Raw genomic sequence first — 18,525 nt, 5'->3', positions numbered from 1 at the left:
ACGAGGACGATAAAATAAATATACTACAATGTAAAATTTAAGAATAATTAAGAAATGGCTTAAAAAAAATTACAAAATTTTACAATACTTTCTAAGTTTACTTTGAAAAATGCTGGAATCCTGTTTTAGGAGGAGCGTTCCTCTGTTTAGTGATTCTAACAAAGATTGAGTTTAAAGAACAGAGGATCAGGTTCTGGCACCCTAATCAGCCTATCTTATTTCTTCAGCTGAAATTCTCAAAACCTTTGAAACCTGCATCTATAATGAAAATACAACAGCTTCAGGGGCCCATTAAACTACTTGGATTTTCGATAAAGGGGCTCCTGGTGAGAAAACTGTCCTCTTGCCATCAATACGCTGGAGAATATGATTAGAGTACAAACCACATTGATAGGGCCACAACCATTATACTTTGCTATCTGAAGCTGGTTTGAAGGGTTACCACATTTGACTTATTTTGGGCGCAGAAACCCTAGGAGGCTTCAGTACACTTCAATTCTTACCCTTCATCTTGCCAGCTGAGAAAATGTGGCAGTGTTTTGTTACCGGCTTCAAAGCAGCAAAAAATTCAGCGCAACAATCCCAACCTTTTCGTCGGATTCACAGCAGTCAAAGAGGACAGTCATTTAACAGCCTCCATGATCACTTGCAACGAATTGCTCACCAGCATGTTCAGCTAATGTAATATCCACTCTATCTCTGTACAAATAAACAAATATTTCTTCAAGTGCTTGAAGTGAACTTTTTCTCTTGTTTAATTGAGTTCTTTTTCAAATAAACAACTGAAGGTGGCCTTTTTTTTTTTTTTTTTTTTTTTTTTTTTGGAATTTGGACTCTGAGGTCGCTTCATTGATCACTGTATCAGCGCTACTTTTTCCACCTGAGAGGAACTCAGTTATTTTCAAGTACTGTCAGTTCCTTTCATCCATCCCTAAAATAGTTCAGGGAAATTTCCGACACCTCTTTGACTTCTCTAGAAATAAAAAAAAAACTGGCACGTTGCCTCTGATTTGAGGGAAAAATCAGAGTCGTCACTAAATAAACGACAAAGTCTGAGAAACTGCGAAAAGAAATGGAATACTTGACTTGTAATGGATGCAAAGATTAATGCAACAAGTAAGTATGTGAATCTGAATGTTAGAGGTAAACAAACACTTGTGCAGAGACCGTTGCCTTCAATTGAAATTTTGATGTGTAGAAAAGCCAAAGAAATGTTGGAAATTTCCCAGGTGGTTGTTAATTGAGTCAGCTCATCTCTGGTAGAGAAGGTAGCGCTGATACAGTCTTCTCTTCCCTTCTTTGGCTACTTAGGTTTCCTGATAGGGTCAGTTATTCAGAGCATGGGTTTCAGGGGGAGGTAAGGGAAATCAGTCATCGCTAACTAAGTATATGGAAAATTGACTTAAGTTATATCATGAGGTAAAAAGGGAAAAGCGAAACATTTCTATCTTAGCAATATGCAAGGAGTTTGTCATCATGGGCCTATTTATGCGGCTTAACTTGCCACGAGTCTCTTGTAGATTAGTGGTAGAGCGTCCTCTAGTACAAATTGGAAGGTCGTAGATTCGAGTCCTATAAGAAGCACTCAGGTTTTTTTTCTTTATTTTTCCCGAGTTTGCCTGCGCCATTCACTGAATAACATCCTTCTTTAAAATCACCTCGCTTAGAATTTTCGACATTAATTTAGATCATCATCGCTCGTAAGAATCACATATCAATAATCATAAAGTTTATCTCCATGCACATAGTTAAGCGAGCTACCTTGCCACAAGTCTTCTGTACCTCAGCGTTGGAGTATTCGAAGTACTGAACGGAGGGTGGTAGTTTCGATTCCCAACTGGATAAAATGGTACGCGCTTACTAACTAGCTATTTTTTATTAAATTTCAAAATCATAATATAGCATTTCTAGTCTTCTGTTTGGTTCCCTCAACTCTGGTCATCATCTCATACACAACCTTCTATGGAGAATGATTTATCCAATTGTCGCTCAGCTGAATCCACATTTGGATGGAAGCAATCACTTCTTTCTGTTCATTAGAAATGAACTAAAGCAAATGCTAGTCAACGTTATATCGGTAACAAAAGGTAAAAGTCAAAAAGTACAATATAACGTTATTGAATGGTATTTATCTTTTAAGTTTTACTTAAGGAGTTCGCACTAGCTCCGTCCGAACAAGACTTTAGGATAAGCATGACGTTTTATTGATTTAATCGAATGTTTGTCTCAGTAGGGTTGTAACTGTTAACTCGTACACTCGGAGTGAGAAATTAAGCTCAGGATATTGAAACGAAAGCTATCCTCGACTACAAGCTTTGCTCCGTTCAAGTGAAACAAAACACTTAAAAAACTGTGCACAAAATTATATTTTTCGCTTGTTAGTAGTCTGGAACTCAAACACACCTAAACGCTTGTCTCGTAAGTATTGTATGTCGTACCCTTTAACGTGTCTTGGATCGGAGATTACTTTTCATCGTGTCCGGCTGTGTAAATTGCCGGCGTTGAATTTTAATTCAGCTTCGAACGTAACTTAAACGTTGCTTATGTGATTCAAGTTTTGCCGTTTTGACGACCGGATGTGACTTTGACTTCTCGTGGCTTTAATTTGAAGAAAAATTGAGAGTTAAGCATTATCAAAAAGTGAAAAAAATTAAAAAACTCAACAATTCCATTGGCTCTTGTTGGATACGAGACTGGTATCCCAACCCATATAAAGTGCGCGCTCATGGAACAGTTGTTAAATATAGTGTACATAATATTCAGTAATTGTACGAAAGACAATGGTTCTTCAATTACGGCTTACGTCCATTTTTTAACCAAGACCACTAAATTAAAAAATTGCAGAGACTTGGAGTCATCAGCCTGTTGTTGGTGTTCAATTAGTAAAATTGAACGAAATAAATGAGCTGGTGATAGTTACAGCGAAGCAATACGCGACCCGACCCAAACCTCCCCCGCTTTTTCATATATAGATAGATAGCAGTGTTCAAGAAGATTGTGGACTCCTCGACGTGTGCGTGACCAGCGGCGTTAAAGAATAAAATTAAACCTCAGAAGACTTTCAGGTGCTATTCACTTTTAAAGCTGAAAATATTTATATTAGCAGTTCACAAAAGTTTTTGTGTTCAATATTGTTGACTCACTGAGTGAGACGTAGAGGCAAAGTGAATAGATAAAATCATTGTCATAGTTTTTTTGTTTTTTGCTTTGTTTTTTCTTCATTTTCCGCCACCGTAACCTTCATACTTCTCTTTACATTTGATTAAGAAAGACGTATTCAAATATTATTTTTAACTTCAGCCGTGTGTTATACCAAAAGCAGCATATCAGAATGAATGGGAAGATACTTTTTTGTTACGTGAAATGGGGTCTACGCATCTTCGGTGTGTACCGTTTAGTTCAAGACACTATCGTAAAACAAAGGCTTCCCAGTTGATCGCCTGATGTAAAAGCGAACCAGAAGTGATTTAATTTGTGTTCTGTTTTGTTGTTTCTTTTAGTCCTATCAGACCTTGTATTTGACAAAGTTCGACATTTGAAGGAATGTTAGGATAAAACTCATTCCCTCTCAGCAAAAAACCTGCAAAAAAGTTATATAAAAAATTTCGGTGAATTCATTTTGCAAAGCTAAGACGAACCCCCTCCCCCCCCTCCATTTCACCCCCTCTCCTCTGTATGCTGGAGTACCATTTTACTCCCAGAAACAAAATAACGTCAGGAAATATTTCCAAACAGAAGCAAAAATCTCCTTCATTTGAATGTTAAGACTATTCCTCAGGTATCCTCTGCTCCAGACTGAAAGAGCGTTGTTTTCATATTAAGTACTGTTTCTAGTGCAATTACTTAGTGCAGCTGAAGAAAGAAGGGTTTTGAGCAAAAAGTAACCTAGTTTATAATTATGTAAAATTGATCGACTCTTAACCTCAACTGAGAGTGACAGGAGAACATGGTCTCCTGGATGCAAGTCTCCTGAAACACGTACAAGCGATTTTTTGCACTTCCGGAAGCTGTTACTTTGGTTTTGTCCTTCCTTCAAAGGATAGATCTAGAGAGATGGGTCAAGATGTAATAGATCAATGTCGTGGAGTGAAAGATGTAAACTTGTATAAGGCATCATCATGCAGACAGAGTCAATTTTGAACTTTCTGACACTTTTATTATATAAATATATATTTAAAAAAAATTAAAGCCATTATATTAGCAACGTATCCAAGAAAAAAGACTTGAACACGTACTTAAGACCAGTTTCGTTGAGTAATAGTATCTAGTACGCGAAAACTATCAGGCGATTAGGCCAAACAACAAACTTTCCTGCAGATGTAATGTGCCACGTATAATTTTGATTAAAATACCGTTAATTTTATTAATACTTTCAGTGTAAAAGTATTTCGAGTTGGTATCGCATGTAAAGGCGGTCTTGGGGAAAAGAATTTATGCGCACGATTAGCTTTCCTACAAACAAGCGGGTTTTGCGGCAAAAATATTTTTTAGCAATTTACACAACTATGGCATTCAGAGCGAGATCTCATCATCAACTCATCATTGGATTTCTTTTTCGCGCTGTCCTGCCTTTTAGAATGAGCCACAAAATAAACTGAACTCAAACGCCTGTGTCGAGGCATACATGTAAGTACTTAATATGTTAAAGAGAAAATGAGAGTATATTTTATTGGTAAACTTATAAATTCGCTTCAGCGTTTAAGAATATAAAGTCAATTGTATTACAACGTTCAAGCCTAACTGATTAACACAACATGGCTATTTCTACCAAGTAAGCGTGTAAGGAAAAGATTATTAATCCCTGAAACTTGTCTGGGCGAAGTGTTCAAAATGGTAGCCAGTCATACACCGTGGACGTGTATATAACTACACTATTAAATCCTCAACGTTTGCATACAACTGCTTGTCGTACATTGTCATGTTGATCAGCTTCTACAGAGAAAAATATTAATCAGCATCATTAAAAAAGGTTTAAGTGGTTATCCTCACAAGTGGTCAGGTTTTCGCACCAAAACAAATTCAAGGAGGAAGTATTTTATGGCGTCGTCATCTGCTACTCAATGCAGTTTTGCAATCATCCTATGATCTTTTAAATAACCATAAAGTGTAAATTGTCATTGAGACATTCTAGTTCACTTCTTTGCTGTTTTTCATGGAGTACTCGCTTCAGTGACATAACAAAAAGATGCAATCCAAACTTCGTAAAAATTACAAAGATGAGTACATAATACTACGCTATTTAGGCTCAATGCTATTAAGTTTAACCCTAATTAGCTAAGCCTAAGCTAGTCGGTCCTTGTGAAAAGAAACTTTCACATTGATCAAAGTTCTCACCTTGTGTAGGGTTTCCATGTCCTTAAGCTGATTTTTCAATTCAGTAAAAGTTGGTCTTGCATCTGGGTCATTCTTCCAGCATCTCATCATGATTTGATACCTGGCATTGTTCAAGTGATCTGTTTGAGATTTGAAGAGCATTTCCTTGTACAACGAGAGAGAACGAGGTAACAAAGAAAACTTACAATTTTTCATCGACATGTTGTGGCTTAGGCATCCTGTATCCATCCTGGAGTAAGTTTGCAATTTTTCTTCCATCCATTCGTGGGTAAGGTGAACCGCCTGGAAGAACCACAAGATCATCGAAATATAAACGTGACAAAAAAAAGACCTTCACTAAAACATACCTGTGTCAATTGATGGAGTTCGAGGTTGCATGAGGAAGCTTATTACGTTTGTCTAACTGAACACGATACATTGTTTAATTAAGAGCCTCATAAACTTCCATTCGATGTTACCTATGGTGAAAATCTCGTACAACAAAACTCCATAACTCCATCTGCAGAAAGACAAATCAAACGAACATAAATTAAGTGACTATTGACATAAACTGTATATAAACAGTATATACGACGAATAAAATATATGTATTCTTTGACAAAGCATAGAATTCAATTCCAGACTAAAATTGATAAAACTTGTTGATAAACTGCTACGGGTTATAATCAGGTATACTTACACGTCACTTTTGGTGGTATATTTACCATACAATAAGGCCTCATAAGCTGTCCACTTCACGGGAAGACGGCCCTAAAGATTTTAAATATCACTTTGTGAAACAGCTCGAGAATTATAGGTAGCGACTAGTCAAAAACAGTGATATTTAAAGTTGTACTCGTATACGCATGGATAATGTTTTCATTAGGGTCCCAAGGAATTCATGATCGAAATCAGGAATATATCAGCATTACAACAACAATGATTGTGAAAGATCGCCCCCAATCCCTTTTTTCTTGAGTACCTTAGTCTTTCGTTCATAAATATTTTCCTGCTGCACATCTCTGGCCATTCCGAAGTCTGTCACTTTACACATTTCCTTTTGTCCAACCAACACATTACGGGCCGCAAGGTCTCGGTGAATAATCTTGAAAGGAATTGATGCAACAGCAAAAATTTGCGATTGCAGAAGAAAAAGAACTGAAATGAAATGGTTCGGGTAGGAAAATAGAAATATCTACAACATAATATGGTGTGCGTATTTCTCTTTCTTCCAGATGGCAGAAAATTAAAACTACTACAATAACTCCTCCATATTCCAAAGAGAAGCAAACTACTTTATGTCTGCAATACGTGGTTATTTCAAAGAACGCTTATCTTAAGATTTTAATCGAAATAGGATTCTGTAATGGAGCAGTTTAGCGACAAAAGATGAATTTTTTAATTTGAAGTTTTTATTCCTTTTCTTCCTTGTCACTAAAATGGATGTTTGTTGTACACTTGGTTTAGGCTGAATATCTTAAAAGATCCTAAGCATTCACGTCTCTGCCTTTGCCTGCACGAGAAAAATCCAGATATTTTATTTCGATGGGGTGCACTTGCAAAGATGCACAAATATCGCCATTCTCACCTTGAAATAAAACTTATATGATGACGTCAAAATTGTGAGGGTTCCTGGCCCTAAAGAAATAGCCTCATCAAGACGGTTGGAATACGTTTGTAACTCCCGGGCGTGATCTTGTGAAGACATTATATTCTATGAAAGACAGCGCTTAACATGACGATAGACCTTACGAGAAGGTTTTAGAATTGTTTGTCTTTTGTGTTTTTAATTAACTTACAGATTTTGCGGACAAGTAACTCATTCCATCAGCAATTTGCAAAGAAAACCTCATCAGCTGCTGCGACGTCAGATTTGTTTGTGGTTTGATATCCGGGTCTTTGTAGTAAGTGTCTTTTAATCCACGGCTCTTTCTCAGGTAACCCAGCAGATCCCCAAAAGGCACATATTCAATCAAAACCAACAGCTGTTCTGAAGAAATTAAACAATTTAGTTGATATATTACTCTCTCTTAAAAAAAATTAGCAATAATTAAAATAAATAAATATATACCCCAGTCGTGGTCAACACTTGAAGAAATCGCACGAAAACAAGAAAACCTATGTAACGATCTCATAAGAAGGGACAGACCAATTATTCCCTCATAAAAAGCGTTTCTGCCTATACAACAGAATGATCTGCCCAGTGGCAAATATTCGGTCTAAGTCTGTCACTAAATCCAGGAACGTCTGTGTTGGCTAAAACAAGATAAAATTACCTTATGCGATGGTTGTTTGTTGTGCTCAATTGTGAAGCAGTAACTCTTCCATTGAAGCAAATTATCGACGAAAAGAAAGCGTTACAGTGTAAATCAGGTGAAAATGTGTACAACAAAATTAAACCCGCATAACCAAAGCATACCAGATTCAGTAACACATCCCAGAAGTTTAATGACGTAAGGATGTGGTTTCAGCTGCTTCATTGTGTCAAGTTCTTTCATCAAATCTCTCTTGTCCGATTCAGTAGCGTTTGCTGGAGCATTAAAAACAAGGAGTAAAATTTGGTTAACGGGAAGCATATCGAAATACCAACATAAGTTATGAAAAGGCAAATAGCTAAAAAATTACGTTAACCCGGTAACAATTCTTGAATGTCTGTAGGCCAAGACTGTCATTCAATTTACAGTACATGAGCTCACTTTTAAGCATCTTAATAGCCACTGTGGTCGTCTCAGGACTCCCTGGAAGTCCTACTGCTGTTCCCTTGGCAACCTGACCAAAAGCGCCTTTACCAATTATTTTTTCTATGGTCACGTGATGTCTTGGAACTTCCCAGCAGCGTGTTGACAGATGAAGAGGCGCGTAATCAGCACCTGGAGCGGTACTTTGTGCTTTTCTATTATCTTTGTTGACTTCTATGAGATCCATGTATTCAGCAGGAGGCTGGGTGAGTTTTCTTGAATCGGGCTGACTTGGTTCGATATCTTCTAATCCTGTTTCATTCTATTAAACCAACACACCGTTGGTTATAAAAATCAGTTCACCCATTTTTCTCAGACAAACGTTTATATTCTTCCATGACAAGAGATGAAAAATAGTTTATAATCTCTTGTTCTTATTATTACTAACATTTTTCATTACTAACACTTTGCTATCACTAACATTTTGTTCTCTGCTTTTGAAACTATGATGTTCAGTGGAGTGATCGAGGCTCATAGCATATTCGCCGACGCCACAAACTGCAACATGAAGATTGTCGATTGGTGGTGCAATTTTTGACAAATAAACGCAGGAACAAAATCCTGCTGCACTCAGCTCCTAAACCCAGCTTTAGAAAACAAAGCATAAAGAAAATAAGACGGCCAAAAATGCGCGAAATCAATTGTTTAGAAAGCAAATATCAACCGGGTGCAGAACAGTTCGCGATCATTGAAGTGAAGGACAACCGAAAGAAAATCCATGGAGCAGCTTAGGACATGATCCCAGGACAAAGACCTTATCAAGCCTAACTTCCTCCTCTATTTCATTGTATCTGCCACTGATGCAATATGCTTTTTTATGTAGAACTACATATTTTTTCCTTTTTATTTGCTGCAAGCGTTTATTTTCTTATAGAAAGTAGAGGTAAAGTGAGATTACATAATATCTGGCCACACAAACATGACCTCAATGTCTTAGTTTTAACTTACGTCGCAAACACCTCTTTCATCTTCATAAGTCCTACAATTGAGAAAGCATAGAAATAATTATAAAACGCTTAGAATTTCATCAGTTTTGATTGGAATTTTTTGTTAAGATGAAACCATATCTGGTACGTTACGTCGACACAATCCTACTGGCAGCAAATTCTTACCTCTGTTTCCCTACAGCGCCTGAAAAAGGATGAAAGGAAAAAAAGACCAGTGATGTGGATGTGGGTTAAAATTTGCTTTTGCTTTATAATAAATCTTACAGCCAAACCTTCTACCACAGATTATGGTTCTTTTACCTACCTTTCTTATGTAGCCAGATTATGTAAATAATTAGAAGAAGGATTGTGAAGGCAAGAACCCCAATTATGGCTAACAAGACGTTGTTAGATGGGCAGTTGCATTCTTCAGGACCTTAAATAAAACAACAACATCGAAAAAAACAAAAACATGGAAATGTATCAGTCACAGAATAAGTTGTTTAATTAAACAGATACGGAATACAATTATAAACAGTCCATCTTCGGAAGAATACGTGTAACCATTTAACGATTTCTTTGTAAAATTTACCTTTTGTTGTGCTTTCCGAGCCATCCGTGGGTATTAAAACTTGTTTAATTGAGTCTGGATTGACTTTAAAACCTCCAAATTTGTCTTGCCTTGCAGCATCCGACAGGAGAATCAAAACATTGCTGACGACTACACTTTGATTGAACCTCATCATGAAGTCAAGAACAACACTGCCACACCTGGATAAGGGGGGGGTGGGGGGTGGGGGGGGGGAGGGAGAGAGCAAAGAGTATTATCACACATATTTGTACTTTGGTGACGTTTAAGTGTTAAAATGTATTGAGATTTAACCAATGTAATAAATTAAGGTAAATAGAATTAATTCGTATCATTCTGTGCCAATATATTACTGTATATTAAATGTAAATTATCTTGCATTAAATAAGATTTGCTAGAGAAGAAAAACCAGTTTTACCGCTAAAATACAACACACTGAGAAAAAGCTCCTCCCCCCTTCCAAAACACAAATTTGCGTTTGTTGTTTCAGTGTGAAACAATAACCTGTAACTTACCTGGTGTTCACAGTGTTGGCGGATGAGCAGCCAAACCTAAAGGCAATTTGACAAGCCTAAAAGGACATATCAAGAAAAAAACGTATATTCAAATGCTTGTCACATATTGAAGATCGTTAAAAATATCTTTTTTGACAGAAATATTACGATTTCATTCAAGAACAGATTGATGAAGATTCACTTTTCATGATAAATCTCATGGCAGTATTCCATAAACTCCAGTATAAGGATCAAGTAGATTATCTCACCATTTCTGGAAATTTCGCAGCAACTTCTGAACGTCTGCTACAGTTCTCCTGTATTGTCGCTGTCAGGTAAACTTCTGAGCTTACTGTTTGAATTGGGGAAAAACAAAATACGACTGAAAATAAACGTTTGTTTGTTTGTTTGCACAAGAATTATCATTTGAACTCCTGTGTAAAAAACAGCCTTTACTTACAAAGAACACTGGCCTAAAATGTACGAATGGGAGGCCAATTTGAGAGATATTTTTTTTCTTGTGTTCTGCGTCACGATGGTGTTCTCAGAATCGTTCCCCAAGTCGTCTTCCTTTTTCGCCGAAGTATAACTTTTTGAAATAACCGCAAGTTATGACATAGATGACATTGGTGGAGGCAGTCTCAACATTATTTATGAAAGGAAGAGTTTTGTGTCATGCACGCAAGGTGAAAGCCTCGGGTTGATCATTTATTTAGAAAGTATTTCTGACCAAATAGTTGTCTATGTTTTATGCGAAAATAATATACCAGTTTTTGGATTATTTTGAAGTAATTTAAATTTGTTAGAAGGACAGGTCTTGCCGGTAAAATGGAATACGATCATTTTTTTCCTTCTATGACGTTTGTAGAATGCCGACTTTCGATCAGTTGTTTAAGACTCCCTTGAATGACAAAGGTAGGAGAAGAACTGGCGTATTACCGCTGACATCTTGGAAAATCAGAACTGTCAATATATAGGCTATGAAGCCTAAGACATTGAGAACAAGGAATGGTATTCTTGAGATGTGATAGATTTGAAGATGACAAAACTATGAGACATCGTGGGTCTGTAGCACACCCACTGATGCATAGACTGTTATCTGTTAACTTTGACTTCTAGAGAAGCCAAAGAGGTGTCAGAAATTTCCTAGATGTATTTTAGAGCTCAATGAAAATAACTGACCGCAATTAAAAAATGACTGAGTTCCTCTCTGGTGGAAAAAGTAGCACTGATACAGTGATCAACGTAGCGACCTCAAATTCCAGCCCCCTATTTACACCTGGTGGATGACTCTATCTCTTTGTAATACATTTGCATGTCAAGGGTCGATTCCCTGTCATTTTAAATAAGTCCCGTCTAGGAATGCAATTTCTGAATTCAATATCTTTCACACAGCCATCAGCTGGGAGTGTAATCGCTGCCGTTCGTGAAGATTCAGAGAGACAGACAGACAGACAGAGAGAGAGAGAGAGAGAGAGAGAGAGAGAGAGAGAGAGAGAGAGAGAGAGAGAGAGAGAGAGAGAGAGAGAGAGAGAGAGAGAGAGAGAGAGAGAGAGAGAGAGAGAGAGAGAGAGAGAGAGAGAGAGAGATAGAGAGACCAAAGAGTGAAAGAACTTAAAAGGCGTGGAGCGAGTCGAGAAAAACGCGAAATGGGGTTTGATAGGACGAAGAATAGGCAGAACACAGAGCGAGAGGAATACGATAGAGAACAAGAAAAGGGTAAAGTAGAATGGCGAATATCTAGAGAAGACCAACGTGGGAAGGGAATACAAAGAGCGACATTCATGAAAGGCCCATTTCTTCAAACTTCAATTCTTTGGTCAAACGATGTGTGGAAATGGTCTCACTGCCTAAAGGGATAGTTGGTTATTGGGCGTTCTGAATATGGCCTGTAAGGGTTAAGGAAAAATGTATCCAACTAACCTAAAGGTCACTATCTAGCGGCTGTTGTTGTTGCTGATTCATATAGCAGATTTTGAAACGTGAACATCAGAAAATAAAAAACAAACGACAAGGCAAACAATACTTGATAAATCAGGTAACATTTACGGAACATAACCGCGTAGGTTGTCTATTGTTCTCACCTACGATCATTGTTTTTTCATTGTTTATTATTATGCTTCTTCAAACGTAGGTACCTCTAAAACAATTATCACAAAGGGAAAGGAAACTGGCCACTAAGGAGGGGACAAACGCTGAAAATCGAAAATCTTATAATGCAGCAAGCAGATAACGTTGTTAAAACTGGGTTACTCACAACATATCTATGTTGGCGAAAAAATTATTGGTGCAAAGTGCTCAGTCACGATATCACTTTTGATTCCTCACCTTCAAACTTGGTCTTAATGTTCCATACAGTAGGATCCCCCTCGAATACAAAATTTCTGGAAAAGAGTTTCACTGTGTAGTTAGTATCTTTCTCCAAACCAGGAAACGAATAACTTGTCGTCCCAGGATCGGTGATATTAACCTCTTTTATCTCAGTTCCATCCTTTTGTAAGATCATTTGGAATCCTGTAATCGGACTTCCTCCATCATCAGCTGGTGCAGTCCATTGTATTGTTATAGAAGTTGCTTGAATGACTGATTCTGATTTGATGGATGCTTTCCCTGGTTTCTCTACATAGTGTCATAAGAAAAGAGATTATTTTGAGTTTTGTCACAACACTAAGGATGAATGCAAGTCCCCGTCTTCTCACAGTTTATTATTCAACTTTCATACACTGTTCGAATTCCGATTTTCTGATTAGATGATTTTACCACGTGATACTGGGTTGTGACGAAACAACCTCCTCGACGTCATTATCGTGGTGCAATAGTCCGTGAACTCGTGCAGGTAAATCCCCATAGTTCATTCGCTGAGTGCGTTAAAATGCAATTAATGAATATAAATGTAGCTACCGGATACATTCAGCCAAGAGACTCGTAAAAAGTGAAAAAATTTATACTCCATGGTTGAGGAAGTTCCCTATAGATACCCGCATGGGAAGATGTCATCAATCTGCCTGAAGTTCAACGCTCTTTGTGACGTGTTTAATGCTACCAAAGGGCAAGGTGTCGACAGTTTACTTTAAACCTTTTTTTTTTTTTTTTTTATAAATTTGGATGTATTTCCCACTAAAAGATAAGGCTAACTATATCTGGCATAATTCCACTATTACGCCGTTATACCTCATTGGGTAACGAACGCGAAAAATATGTGTAGGTCAAACGCAGCTAAAGAGGAGAAAAATGCGAACCGAGCGCCCAGATAAGGCCGCAAGATGTATGTCGAGATCTAGGCGGCCAAATTGTTAGTAAATGAAAGAATAGTAGAATGATAAATCCCTTACTCGATGGTTTAACATAAGCTTATTTTTTTCCACACACCTATAAGCCTTGCAAAATATCTGCACACATCAAATGTTAAACTATCAAATGAGATGTACAAAGTGAATAAGTTACTCTGTCCAATACTTTGTAAGAAAATTTGGTTTTTTACTTCTACTGGAACTGAAACAGTGATAATGAGCAATGGCAAAAGAAAATGCTGACCTTATATAGAACTTCTTCTTATCACAATACACTGATCCTTTTTACTTACTTATCTGATTTATCTTTATTGATTTTTCATCAGATGGAGGAAGTCCATTGGCAGCAATGCACTTGTAATCACCGAAATCTTGATCACCCCTGAGTGGCACTTGTACTTCGTTTTCTCTGGCTGTGACATTGTTTATTCCACTTCCTTTAGGTTTGTACCAAGAGAGTGTTGGTGTAGGAACACCATCAGAAAGACACTTCAAAGTCACTTTCTGGCCAATCCAAGACTTCTTAGATGACGTGGTGACATTTTGAATTGTGGACGGGTCTAAGAATGAATACAAATGCAATTAGCAATTGAATAACGAATTGGTGATACTTCATATGAATCAGAACATTAATGAGCTTTATCATTCCACTACTGTGTCATTTTACCAAATAAAGTAACGAGAAAGGCAAAATATGCCACATTATTGTTTTTTTAGAGGGCACGGTAACGAATCCTGCAATCTGATTGGTTCTTTACCCGGTCAGTATTTTCCTATCTCTGCCCACGGGCCACGGTAACGCTTTCGCGAGTCGCCGTGTACATCTCAACTTTCGTTGCCATTTTTCATAAATATACCTCGTTTTGCCCGCTGGGCAGTATTTTTAAGCAAACACATCGGTCACTACCTCAAGCCGACTTATGAATCCTCTCTTTCTCTCTCTCAAATCAATTTAGTTGACAAAAAAATATTGGTTTCAGAATGAATTTGTATAGGCAATGGTGTCATTACGTCGGTTGACAAGCGGCCTAAAAACCGTCTGCAATTGATTTTAATCATTCACAAAAAGTACTTAGAAAGTTAAAACGTGAGGTATTTGGTTACAGGTAAACTGAACAATGGAACTTTCATTCATTTAATGTCTGAATTTTCTCAAACAATTTGTTCGTAGTAAAAGAGCGAGCGAAGTTTTAATTTCAGTTCGACAATAAATATACGCTCTTGGTGAGTCTTTCAAAGTCCGTTCAATTTGGACATTTGGACCATAAATTGCACAACAGAAACTGAAGGAATTTATTGAGAAAAGGCCGCATTAAATCCCCTTGTGTCTCGTTGGAGTGTGCCGTTCGAATTCAGTTTTTGTGGAGGAAAGACCAGATTTACACACGCCGTTGCAGCAAACAAACGAGCAAACTCTCACAACTTCAAAATAAAAATTTGAATTTACTCACAATTACTTTCCTCGCCGTTTACTTAATGAACAGAGGTAAATCTTCGTACATGAATGAATCGTCGATGAGAGTGAATAATACTTTCCGTTATATCATTGATTGTTTTGAAGAAAACATTGTCGTGACAGTCCTTGCCAAACTAGTTCCGTTGTTTTTCAAATCTTCTTGCGCTTTTTTTTTCTTACGCGCTCTCTAATTGACAGGTGTCAGATTGTGGCAGATACTTGTAAAAATAATGTTTCAAAGTTTGTTTGGAAGCCTTTTAAATCATCTTTATCGTTACGGAAATGAAAATGTTTCGCTGAGGCATCTCTCTTTAATTTGCATCACCGCTATTTTAACTACCATTTACTCACTCAAAAATTGTTCAGTTTATGGAAGATCTTGCCGTATTTACTGCCCTAAATCATTCGGGTTCTTTTGGAAAGAATTTCGTCAAGTTTAAAAAACAATAATTATGTTATTTACCGGCTAAGGGTCGGTCCGTATGGTGAAAAACTGTGACCTCGGTCTTGAAAATGCTGCCCTCGGCCTACGGCCTCGGGCAGTATTTTCAAGACCTCGGTCACAGTTTTTCACCATACGGACCTCCCAGCCGGCAAATAACATATATGTATTACATTTCAGAACAAGGCAAAAATACGTCGCAACATATTGGCAGCACTGAACGATCCAAACATTGTTTTTTTTTCGTTTTTTACATTTGACTTTTAAAGAAGCGAACTTTTAAGCACAAAAGAACACAAAGGACATTTGAATGCTTTAGTTCTGGTTGTTTCCATCTTTCGCGCATATCTTATGCAATGGATATGATGCACAGATAAAGCCGTAGGATGTAATTCGCACACTAAAAGTTAAAATACTAAAAACTGAAAATAAGAGTGGAATAATATATCTCTTATTCGAAGGTTTAACACATAACACAAGCGGAAATCTTGCTTATTACTTGTATTTTTTCCTCGCCTATTCAGGGCTTGGAAAAATTATTTCGCTCCTAGAATAAGATGTATTTTTTTTTCAGAGGGCACGGTGACGAATCCTGCAATCTGATGGGTTCTTAGCGCGGTCCGTATTTTCCTATCTCTACCCACGAGCACGGTAACACCCACGTGAGTCGCAGAGTCATCCGCACCTTCGTTGCCATTTTTGCTCTGACGAAGGGCTAACGTTCGAAACGTCAGCTCTTTAACTCTTTACGGTGGCCAATTTACATTATCACCTTAGTCGATAATACAAAATTACCCTGTTATACTCTCCCACCGAAGCAACACCAGTTTCATTAGAAAGTTACCCCCTTTATTCAAGTAAAAAGTGATGAAGTGAGCATAATCGTACGCCGATCTTCGGTGCACCACACGAGGAATTACACGAGGGCTTCATGTGGGCTAGTAGACATCACGCCGCGCAAGCAAAGACTTTGCAACCCGCGTTTTGAGCGGAAAATCATACTGATTAACTTGTAGTTACAGACACCACTAATTATCGGTATTTTGCAATTCTAATCAATGTACTTACAAGTAACAACACTAAGCTATGTCTACCGGAAGAAATCATTTAGTTTAATTGTTAATGCTCTCGAGAGAAGGTTGACACATAGGAGAAAAATTGGCAGAGCGAACAGTCATACCAAGCGACACCAAGAGAAGATATAAGAGAAGCCCATACACTTCCGGAGTACTGTTTCCCCGACTCACTGTTCTCAGGTGAATACCCTACCATTGAACGCTGATATCTTAACTCGAAGTCGTTTCTTTAATTTTGGCTCGTTTTCGCAAACCAATATTTTAATTCATTTCAATAGAATATCATTTCAACTGATACTAACATCATACACTACATCTGAAGAAGAAAAGTTTCCCTATCCTCGAAAATTTGTTCAAAATATCAGGAATATCAACAGAGGTCTTCATCTGCCTGAAAATACCACTGACTAGCACATATGCTGGTCACTTTGTTAAGTTGTGAAAACATTATCTCTCAATTCAGACCCCAATTTTCCCCCATACCCCACCCCAGCTGGTCCCCTTCAATAACCTCTTTGACAACGACTGCAGAGGACTTTTTGTAAAGTGAAGGGCCAGAAAATAAACTTACTGACGCTCTGCTTTTAGGCTTGGCTAAATCTATGTATTATGTGAATTCTCTCTTGTTCGTTGTGAATGGGTGAGTAAAGTTTTCAGCTCTGCTACAAATACGCTTTCAATAAGTCTTTCCAAGTCCGTTTTTGGACATTTGTACTGTAAATTGCAGAGCAGAAACCAAAGAAACTCACTGAGAAAAGGTCGTATTGACTCTTGTTGTCTCTAGTAAAACTGTCTCAGATGAATTTAGTTTCTGGGTGGAAGAAAGACCAGATTTACACACGCCCATTGCAGCAAACAAACGCGCAAAGTCTCACAACTTCAAAACATACATTTGAATTTACTTGCACCTACTTTTGTTGTCATTTACTGACCGAACAGAGGTAAATCTTTGTACATTAGTTGTTGATGGAAGTGAATAATACTTTACCTAAGTACATTGACTTTTTTTGAAGAAAAAATTGTTGTGACAGTTAATGAACTTTTTTTCGAAAGTGTACATGCACCTTTTTTTCAAGTGCTCTCTAATTAACAGGTGTCACATAGTGACGGATACTTGTAAAAATAATGTTTCCAAGTTTGTTTGGAAGCTTTATAAATCACCTACATCATAAGGCAAATAACAATGTTTTGGTGAAGCCTTTCTCTTTAATTTGCATTACCTCCATTTTAACTACAATTTACTCGCTAAAGGTTTGTTCATTTTATGGAGGATCTTGCCATAATTACAGCCCTAAATCAATTCATGTTCTTTAGGCAAGTATTTTGTTAACTTCAAGGAAAAATAAAAAATGTTCATAACCAGTCTAGGTTGGTCTGAATTGTGTGTCTTGTGTCTGTCTCATGTACTGCCTTTGGCAGTACTAAAGACTTTGGGCACAGTTTTTCCCAATACTGACCTCCCAGCCTATGATTAACATATAATTATTATCCAACTGCACCTAAGAGAGTACAAATAATGCACAGATCGAGTTTAAAAATCTCGCCATAGTTGGACAGTTGATTATTTTGTACAATAATGAAACCTGTTTTAAACATGGATTGAATTTACACAAAAAAATCATCCTTAGTTTTAATCGAGTCGCTCCGCTTTATATGACCATTCATTACAGGTGGAAGACAACACAAACAGGCTGTTGTCACTCAGTCAAAGGTGACCACGACCACTTATTAGAGGTGACCACTATAATGAGGTGAAAATTACAACAATTAAGTAGAAAAAAATTTGGGACTCTGGCAACTGACCACTAAATACAGGGTGACCGCTTAATATAGTGCTGCTTAATATAAGTCTGACTGTATCATTTATTCAACAGCTGTGGCAGCTTTTTATGACATATTGAAAAAAAGACTTACATTGCACAGTGACATAAGCTCTTACTGTCTTTTCCTGTGTCACTCCATTTCTTGCGATGCAAACATATTCTCCTGCATCTTTCCTTTTACTACTGGGGATGTTCAGCTGTTTGGTGTCTGACAACTTAATCCCAGATTTTTCCCATCTTATCTTAGGTTCAGGAAAACCAGAGGCATCACAGCTCAAAAACAGAGGAGCTGAAGTGTTAACTGTTATATTCTGTGGCACTTCTGTGAACTGGACAGGAACTGGAAAAAAGGAGAGGGACAAAAGAGTTTTCAGACCA

General features: G+C 37.5%; 1 protein-coding gene across 1 annotated transcript in view; it reads right to left on the bottom strand.

Annotated features, from left to right (window-relative positions):
• Positions 1-4,143: 4,143 nt before the first annotated feature.
• Positions 4,144-18,525, bottom strand: part of LOC131779838 (uncharacterized) — a 32,433-nt gene continuing 18,051 nt past the window's right edge. The window contains 18 exon segments of the mRNA XM_066168471.1: positions 4,144-4,932; positions 5,335-5,434; positions 5,520-5,616; positions 5,793-5,833; positions 6,014-6,084; positions 6,296-6,418; positions 7,113-7,303; positions 7,733-7,843; positions 8,010-8,313; positions 9,000-9,030; positions 9,164-9,182; positions 9,303-9,413; positions 9,570-9,748; positions 10,082-10,137; positions 10,330-10,412; positions 12,389-12,679; positions 13,644-13,910; positions 18,239-18,487. Of these exon segments, the coding sequence (XP_066024568.1) occupies positions 4,867-4,932; positions 5,335-5,434; positions 5,520-5,616; positions 5,793-5,833; positions 6,014-6,084; positions 6,296-6,418; positions 7,113-7,303; positions 7,733-7,843; positions 8,010-8,313; positions 9,000-9,030; positions 9,164-9,182; positions 9,303-9,413; positions 9,570-9,748; positions 10,082-10,137; positions 10,330-10,412; positions 12,389-12,679; positions 13,644-13,910; positions 18,239-18,487 (2,390 nt within the window). The 3' untranslated portion in view covers positions 4,144-4,866.

This window comes from Pocillopora verrucosa, chromosome 6, assembly GCF_036669915.1.
Source record: "Pocillopora verrucosa isolate sample1 chromosome 6, ASM3666991v2, whole genome shotgun sequence".
NCBI lineage: Eukaryota > Metazoa > Cnidaria > Anthozoa > Scleractinia > Pocilloporidae > Pocillopora > Pocillopora verrucosa.
The sequence above is the reverse complement of the archived record's forward strand: the minus strand, read 5'-3'. Positions and strand labels throughout refer to the sequence as shown.